The 8,419-nt window shown below is 36.7% G+C and overlaps 1 protein-coding gene across 1 annotated transcript; it reads right to left on the bottom strand.

Annotated features, from left to right (window-relative positions):
* Positions 1-5,010: 5,010 nt before the first annotated feature.
* Positions 5,011-7,160, bottom strand: LOC110031840 (scopoletin glucosyltransferase-like). The gene is made up of 2 exons (XM_020735254.1): positions 5,511-7,160; positions 5,011-5,442 (listed from the first exon to the last, which is right to left on the bottom strand). The coding sequence occupies exons 1-2, from the start codon at positions 6,740-6,742 to the stop codon at positions 5,226-5,228; spliced, it is 1,449 nt and encodes a 482-aa protein (XP_020590913.1). The 5' UTR covers positions 6,743-7,160; the 3' UTR covers positions 5,011-5,225.
* Between the last annotated feature and the right edge of the window lie 1,259 nt (positions 7,161-8,419).

Here is an 8,419-nt window from a genome sequence, read left to right as displayed (position 1 = left end):
GATAATAAGCATTATGAAACTTTCAAAGGAGGTTTTGAGCCGTATAATAACCTCAGGAGAGAAATCAATATAAATTTCAGAGTTTAATCAAGATTGAGCTCAAGTGAAGTCTAACCAGGCTTCAGTCAATGGAAAGGATTTGATAAAAAATGAGGTCAACAAATGAAACCCCAATATGTGTGACAGAAAATTCAAAGTATGTCGCACATATTTGTGCTGATCATGTTCAATATCAATATTTTGATTTTAAAGGATAATTTGAAGATTAAGATTCTGAGTTGAATTTGAAGAATTTTGAAGTTCATCCAAATTGAGGATTCTTGGAAGAGTTTGTTTTAAAAGCTTCAATTCTATAGTGATTTCATTTGAGATTTAAATTTTTAAAATTTTAAAGTTAAATTTAGATTTTCTTTAAAGTTTAAGACTCATTTGTTTTTAAGTGTTTTAAAGTGATTTGATTTTAGGTTATAAATTTCAATTGATTTAATTTTTGGAAAAATCATTGAATACTTGAACACCTTAGAATAAAAAGCACAATGTCTGACATTCAACCTAAGAGGTGAACAAGATGATTTGATCAGAATAAAAAAACACTTTAGATTTATATGTAATGTAAGAACCAATTAAAGGGGAAAACTCAATGTCCGACTACCTTTGGAATGAAAAACAAAAGCCTTCAAACTAAAAACAAACGGTTAAATATGATGATCAGATCAAAATACAATATCTAATGGATTTAATCTAATCTGAGAGCTAATCAAGGGCGATTAGATTGGGATAGAATGCATATTGGATCCTACTTCTAACTGAGAGCTAATCAAAGATAAATTTAACTTGAATACATTAGATTGAAATGTGCATGACTGATATTCATTCTAAGAGGTAAACAAGGTGATTAGATCAAAACAAATATTGGTTGTGTGAAGTCATATTACGTCTATGACAATGGAAAGAGATTTTAATCAAGATTAAGCTCAAGTGAAGTGTAACCAAGCCCCGGTCAATGGAAAGAGGGCTGAACAAAAAATGAGATCAAAAGTGTTGAAGCCAATGCTTCCATCCGTTTCTCAAACCTTTATATATGCTCATGTCTTTTTCTTAATTCATTACATTTATGTTTAGCTATGTTAGGTGAGACATCCTCCTCAACTATAATATCTTGATGATGTCCATGTATTAATATTGGAGCTAGGTTTTGAATTACATAAATAGAAATTTAGAATTTCTTCCATCATTTTTCTAATCTTTATATTTGATCATCTCTTTATCTTAATTTACTAAATAGACATTGAGCTGTGTTAGGTGGGACACCCTCCTCAACTATAACATCTTGATGATGTCTTTGTACTAGTATTGGAACAAGGTTTCAAATTATAGAAATAAAATTAAGTTTTTTTTCCATTCTTTTCTCCAATCTTTCTATTTGTTCATCTCACTATCTTAACTTTTTCAAAAGATACTGCACTGTGTTCGATGCAACACCTTCCTCAACTACAATATCTTAAGAATGAGCATGATCTTATTGCTCTTTTTGCACAATTATAATTTCAACAACCATAATGACAACACCTTTCTAAAAAGTTTTTAAGACTTCTTCCTCTTCTTTGAGTTGTTTAATGTTGGCTTCTAATTCACTAGAACTTCATCAATTGGTGGACCCCTGATATTTTTTGGATCAATTAGGTTGTATTTAGGCTTTTATCAACACCATTTATTTTACTTTGTCAGATCCTTACACATTTTTGTCATGTTCCTGAGTAATATGAATGTCATTGACTTTTCTGTTTTCACTTCCATCAAGGTAGTCTCAAATTTAGGCTATGTTATTTCTTGAGAGTGTACTTTGAAGATGTAAAGTGGGTTAAGATGAGGTTTCTAATCCAACATCATTTGTATGAGGAGGTGGTACATAAAATTCAAAACATAATCTTTTCACTAAGAGGGATTTCTTCTTTTAATTCTCAATAGCAAGCACTTTCTGGAAAGACTTTGAAATATAATAAAGTGCTTCATGTCATATAAGATATACTTTATGGGTCATCTAAAGAGACACCAGAATAAAAATTAGGTGCTTTTGGTGATAAGTAGTATTTAAGATGAAATGACAAAGATTGGTTAGAGACTTGCCTTAATTTTTTAGTCCTAGTTAATACTATGCTATCAATGGTTTTTTTGTTCAGTGGTAGTGCCTATTCCTGTCAGCTTGTGCATAGGAGCTCCCTTAATACTCATAATTCTTCCTCAATAATCTATCAAACTCATGGACTTTTCTTTTCTCGTCTTGAGACACTACACCTCCTATACAGTTAAGGAATTCCATCACATTAACTCTTTCAAAAATTCTACAAAGATAAGAAATATGAACACTTCTTTCCTTTACTAGGAGATACATTCCCAAAAGGAGGTAGATGTGAATCATTTATTCTACGCATAGCTTCTTCTTATGAAACACAATATGAATGAAATTTACTTCCTCCCGAAGGAGAAGAGGTTTCAAGTCAGTGTCATTTTCATGTGCATTCTCCTTTTTGACTAATTTCTTTTCTTTGTTATCTCGTATGTAATTCTTATGAAGCATCCTATTCTTGTTTCTTTGCCTAGTTTTAGTTAATCTATGAGAAGAATTGGAAGACGATCAAATTATAATTTAAAACTTCTCTGATTATTTCAAAAAATACTTCATTAATCACTTCAACAGATTTGGGGGTTTCACTGACTTGACCAATGTCCATTTTCTCAGAAGGATTTTTAATCCTAAGAAGAATAACACCAACAATATTCACAATAGGAGCTATCTCAATAACTCTTTTTTTTCAAATGCAAGAAATCTTCTTTGGACTTGAGATTAAATTTTATTAATGGCTTCTTTTCATCAACAACTTGGGATTCTATGATCAAAATGCTCACATCATTGCATGTCATTATAAATGATCTAAACCCATTCCAAACTTAATAAAAAACTCACCATTTAGATGAATTGGGTCAAGTGACTGGTTTGTTCCATTTTCAAAGGAGAAAACCAACTTAAATTACAACATTTTTCATGTAATTGAGAATAAAAAATATTATCAATGGGAAGTCTACTCTCGAATCTTTGAATCTCAGTGAATTTAAGAAAAAAAACAATGTTCAAAAGAAGACTCGATTAAATGATGAATTTTGAACATAGGAAGATAAAAATAAAGTCCTAAAGATTACTTTCTAAAAACTCGATTAAATGATGAATTTTGAACATAGGAAGATGTCCTAAAGATTACTTGCTAAGCATGATTTAAATGAGATGTTAAGGAACCGAGGAATGAAAGATATTGGGCAGACCCATTAGATAATTTGGTGGTTGAAAAGTTCAACAAGAAATGAAAGGGTAATCTGTGTCTGTGAGGGCTACAGACAAATTTCCGATTAAGAATAATATAAGCCAGTACTAGAGATAGAGAGATGAACCATATACAACAGAGAAACCTTGGTGGGAAATTTTTTTGTTGTTAACATGTTCACCACAGATCATGAAAGATTTCAATCTAAATGATCAAATACATTATTTGAGGAGCAATATACTATCTCAATAGATGGAAATATTACCTTAAAATAGATTTAATCATTCCAATGAGGAAAATATTTAAAATTTATACGTCAGTGTTAACCAAAGATTTGCCTCCTAACTTATAGGTGTAAGATATGGTTTATTTTATGTTAGGGTATGGTATCCTTACAAAGACAAGACCTCATAGTTAGATACATCCCATGAGTTATGGATTTTTGAGAAAATTCTCAATTAAGGAGTTGACATATATTATGCAGGATTTCAAGGTTGTTGTTATTCAAGATTTGAAGTGATTTTTCAAATGAGAGTTTTTTAGGGTTTGAAAAGATTTTTTTGGAATTTAAAGATACAATTTATAGTTCAATAACAATGTGTCGTAGAAAGGTCCGAGAAAGAGGATAACCAACTTAAAAAATAAGGTTTACACTGGAGTTGAGATTGGAAAATTGCTAAAAGAGTTATGTTTTGATTTAAAAGGTTGGATTTTAAAGGTTTAAGTTGAATTGGAAGGTTCATTTCATTGGGGTTTAACTTTAAAATAGTTTAGTTTGAAAGAATTGGATTGAAGGTTTTAATTTGAACATTAATTTGAAAAGTTTTGGTTTAAAGGTTTGACTTCAAAAATTTGATTTGAAGGCTTGATTTTAAAAGCATGATTTGATTGGTTTAAAGTAAAGGTTTGATTTGAAAAGTTCTAATTTGGGGGTTTTGAATGTTGATTTGAAGGATTATTTGAATTAAAAGTTTATGTTGAAGGTTTGGAATAAAATGTTTGTGTGGATTTAGGTTAGAATGATTTCTAGATGGAAGTTGATGTCTTAGCCCTAAGAAAATTTCGTACTCTATAAGGAGGGTAAATAGATTGACTAACTGAAAATTTGGGTATCAAGCCCCCAATCAAGTTTCACTCAACTTTCCATCATCTGAAATTTGTTGGTTGCCTTAGACTATTAACTAACTATATATAAATAGAACTTTACTTTTACCATATGATGGCGAAATTGGAGCTTCTTAAATATTAGGTATTTGGAAGTGCCTTCATCAGTAAGTATATGTTACTTCATTCCAGGGAACCTACATAATCTAAGGGAGTTATAAGCTGTGTTTCATATGGTCGAGTTTTTAACACTAACTAGGGGTAATTAGTAGCATAACATAGGCTCCTATACTAGACCTTTCAAAGGGTATGTGTGATTCTGGGTTTTACTTCTAACTTGGCTATCATAGGGTTCAAAGTTGATTTTACTTGTTTAGGTTAGTATATTTTAATTTATTTTTGTGAGTTTTATATATTATATTTTTTTGTTGGTTTAGTTTGTAATTTAGTTTGAATCTCCAAGATTGTCTGTCAACATGCAAATAATGTGTTATAGGTTTAAAGTTTTGCATTTGATTTTATAACCTAAGTCAAATATTCTTTCATTTGATTAACTATTCTTATATTTGAAATTCATATGAGATTTCATATATATGCTATTGAAGTCTTTAATATTTCATATTTAGTACTTATTTGAATTTTTAATATTAACATTGCAACTCAAAAAGGATAATGCACGTCCCAGTAAGAGAACACCTTTCTTTTCTTATAAATCATATAGTGCAAAAAAGCAAGCCCTTTAACTTAATTGGATGAATATCATAAAGAAATTATTCAATCACCCGCTGAACCAAATTCCGCTGATCAGGCTGCGTTGAGCTTAGCCTTCCTTTCCAACAACTCCCTAATCAAATTACCAATATTATCATAAGACGAGCCGTCCATCTCAACCGCCCTCCTCGCCTTCTCCCCCAAATCTCTCGCCCTCCGCCTCCTCCCATCCGCCTCCTCCCCACTCCCCATCACCTCGCCCTCCGCCTCCTCCCATCCGCCTCCTCCCCACTCCCCATCCCCCTTCTCACTGCCTCCTCCACCATCGCCGCCCCCACCATTGGCCTATCCTCCACCGTCAACGAATAAACAACCGACCCCACCGCCACCCCAACCTCCAACACCTGCACCAAAAGCTTCTCATTATAAAACTGATCCGCAAACAGAGGCCATGTCACCATGGGCAGCCCGGCGCTTATCCCTTCCAACAACGAATTCCACCCACAATGCGTCACAAAGCCCCCCACCGCCGCGTGGTTCAGTATCATTAGCTGCTGAGCCCATCCTCTTATCAACATCCCCTTCCCTTCACCATTAATCCTCTCCTCAAATCCTTCCGGGAACCACTCCTCCTTGGCGCTACGCCCGGCCACCAATATGAAAGAATGACCCGCCGCCTCCAGCCCCATTGCTATCTCCCTTATCTGCTCACCAGCAAAAACAGTCGCGCTCCCAAAGCAGACGTACACGACCGATCCTGGTTTCTGCTCGTCCAGCCATTTCAAGCATCTGTCTCCATCGAGGCTCTCATGGTCCCCACCCCTCAACGACTTGTCGGCCACGTCCTGGTTGCAGAGTGACACAGGGCCAATATGCCATGCCTTCCTTCCAACTACTTTTCTGTAGTACTCGACATACTTCGGCTCCAGCTCGTAAAAACTGTTCACTAGCACGCCGTAGCTCTTGGGGTCAACCTCTTTCCTCTGGCTATTGATCGCATCGAAGGAGGCAGCCAGCCCAGGCGGCCGCTTGGAGTGCTCATGGGTTTGCGACAGAAGCATGTCTATACGGTGAGGAAGGCCGGGGTGGGTGAAAGAGGATGCATCCGGCGGCAGGTTGTCGAGCGTGCGGTGACGCTGAAGGGCGTCATCGGCGCAGCGGGGGAGGAAGCCAGTGCCGTCGAAGACTAACCTGGGAATCCCTCGATCCGTAGCAACGTGGTATGTCCACGGCATGAACATGTCCGTCACGACACAGTCGGGCCGGATTTGTTTGAGTAAATCGTCGAACGGTTGGCGGAGCATGGCGATGCCGCGGTAGAAACTGCTGCGGTGGGAGTCGGAGGGAAGAGAGGAGCGATTCTCACAGCCTTCGGGGAGGCCGACGGCGGCGGAGGGGAAGGTGAGGAGATGGAGGGTTATGGGGAAATTGGAGCGGTGGATGGTTGGGCGGATAAGAGTGGCGTTGGCGGGGGTGGTGACGATGGAGACGTAGACGCCGCGAGCGGCGAATAATTTGGCTATGTCGACCATGGGGAGCATGTGGCCTTGCGCCATGTATGGGAAGAAAAGCATGTGGAGGTTTCCGTTTGCTGCTGTTGTTGACCCCATTGCTGCTGCCGCTGCTGCTGCGCGCACTGGACTATCAATGCCTAGTTTTATTACGAAGGCGATGGTGATTTGTAATGGATTTCTTACTTGACTTGGAAGGAATAGCTTGAGAGAGGGAGACCAATTGACGGGTCTTCTGCCTTTACCTTCGTCATTGATGACGGAAGTTGGGTTGATTTTTACTTCTAGAAGAAATTGGCCGCGGCCATGATTTATGGGAAGAAGCAGTCATCAGTCCGTGCGTATTGAATAATCTGGTTCGGTCAAAGTTTTGAGTCTTCAGCTTGTTTCGCCGCGTTTACTAATTAAATTAAGGATAACAATTTCTCAAAATTTAATGCAAAATTATGATTTTAATTTCTTTTTGTTAGTTAGAACATTTTGGAGGTATTAGCTGATGCGCTCCGTTTGTGTGAGGATTGTACTCAAATTAACTTCATATGTTATTGGCTTCATTTCGCAAGTACATGAGCGTTTTGTTTATAATGAATCATTTACATAGTTGTTTCTTATCACAGTTTTTTTTTTAAAAAAAAATTATATTTATATATATTATTAAAATGTGTATATCAAAAATATGACTGCACAAATTTTGAGGATATTCAACGGATCTCAATGAGTAGACAATAAAAGACTGCATTGGGAGTTAAAAGATGGAGACATAAGAAGTTATTCCCTTCAGTCGGAACCACAATTCAATCAAATGAAAGCTAAACCTAAACGAAAGAACATAAGACACCGGATCCGAGGGGTAGATAGCTACAACTATCTCCCTTGAAATATTCTAGGATTCTTCACGGAGATGACCAAAGGGCACCCCAATATCTTTCTAGTCCTCTCAGAAGGCCCATTATCCAAGGAGGGTTGTCCGTCAAATCACGGTGACACACCTCCTCCTGATGGTCCAAGTTTACGCTCATGAAAAGAGGGTCTATACTGAGGATTCTCCAAAGGAGGCGATAAAGATCCTTCTAGCTGACTGAAAACCTTCTAGCCAACTGAACGATTGTCAGACGAACGAATAACAACATAAGTAAGTCATTAAGTACTTTTCTTTTTAGCAGTTATGAATTTGGAATGGTGCCAGTGTCAATTATGGATCCTAGAGTTAGTTATGAAAATGAAGAAGTGCATTAATTATTTGTAATGTTCCCTTTAAAATAGAGACAAATATGCACGTTACTAGACACCTCCTATAATCTATAAATAATGATGTTATTTTTTAGAAAAGGAACTACTAGACTTTTTCTCTGAGAACTTGTGTTACCGTGCATTATATTTCTCTTTTTATATATCTCTATTCCTCTTAACGCCTCGTTCTTTCGGTGTGATCCACATGAAATTTTTGGATTCAACATCATGAAAGATGTCGTGAGTGTGGAGTCATGCCGTCAACAAGAAGAGGAATGTTTCATGGAGAAGAAACCCACTTAGGAGAAACCTCAAACATGGAGTCTATCCAAGAATTTGTGTAACGACAAATTCAGGAACTCCAAAACCAAATAGTAGGACAAATGGAAGAACTGATACATGTTGTACTTGAGGGGAGAACACAAGCTTTTCTAGAACCAAATCCTTGAGCACCTGATTGCCAAAGGGACCATAAGACTCAAGGAATCAAATGAGTTGAAGAATCCCAATATCAAGATATTGTTGGGCCCATACCGAGGATCATGC

Source organism: Phalaenopsis equestris, unplaced genomic scaffold (assembly GCF_001263595.1).
Source record: "Phalaenopsis equestris unplaced genomic scaffold, ASM126359v1 Scaffold000851, whole genome shotgun sequence".
Taxonomy (NCBI): domain Eukaryota; kingdom Viridiplantae; phylum Streptophyta; class Magnoliopsida; order Asparagales; family Orchidaceae; genus Phalaenopsis; species Phalaenopsis equestris.
Note: the sequence above shows the minus strand (reverse complement) of the source record. Positions and strands in the feature narration are given on the sequence as shown.

Bases quoted from the DNA above. Each gene is read 5' to 3' on its own strand.
- LOC110031840 (XM_020735254.1), bottom strand. From the start codon at position 6,742: ATGGGGTCAACAACAGCAGCAAACGGAAACCTCCACATGCTTTTCTTC. The intron at 5,443-5,510 runs GTCGGTTGTTTA...TGGAGGAGGCAG, and splicing joins GAGGTTGGGGTGGCGGTGGG to TGAGAAGGGGGATGGGGAGT.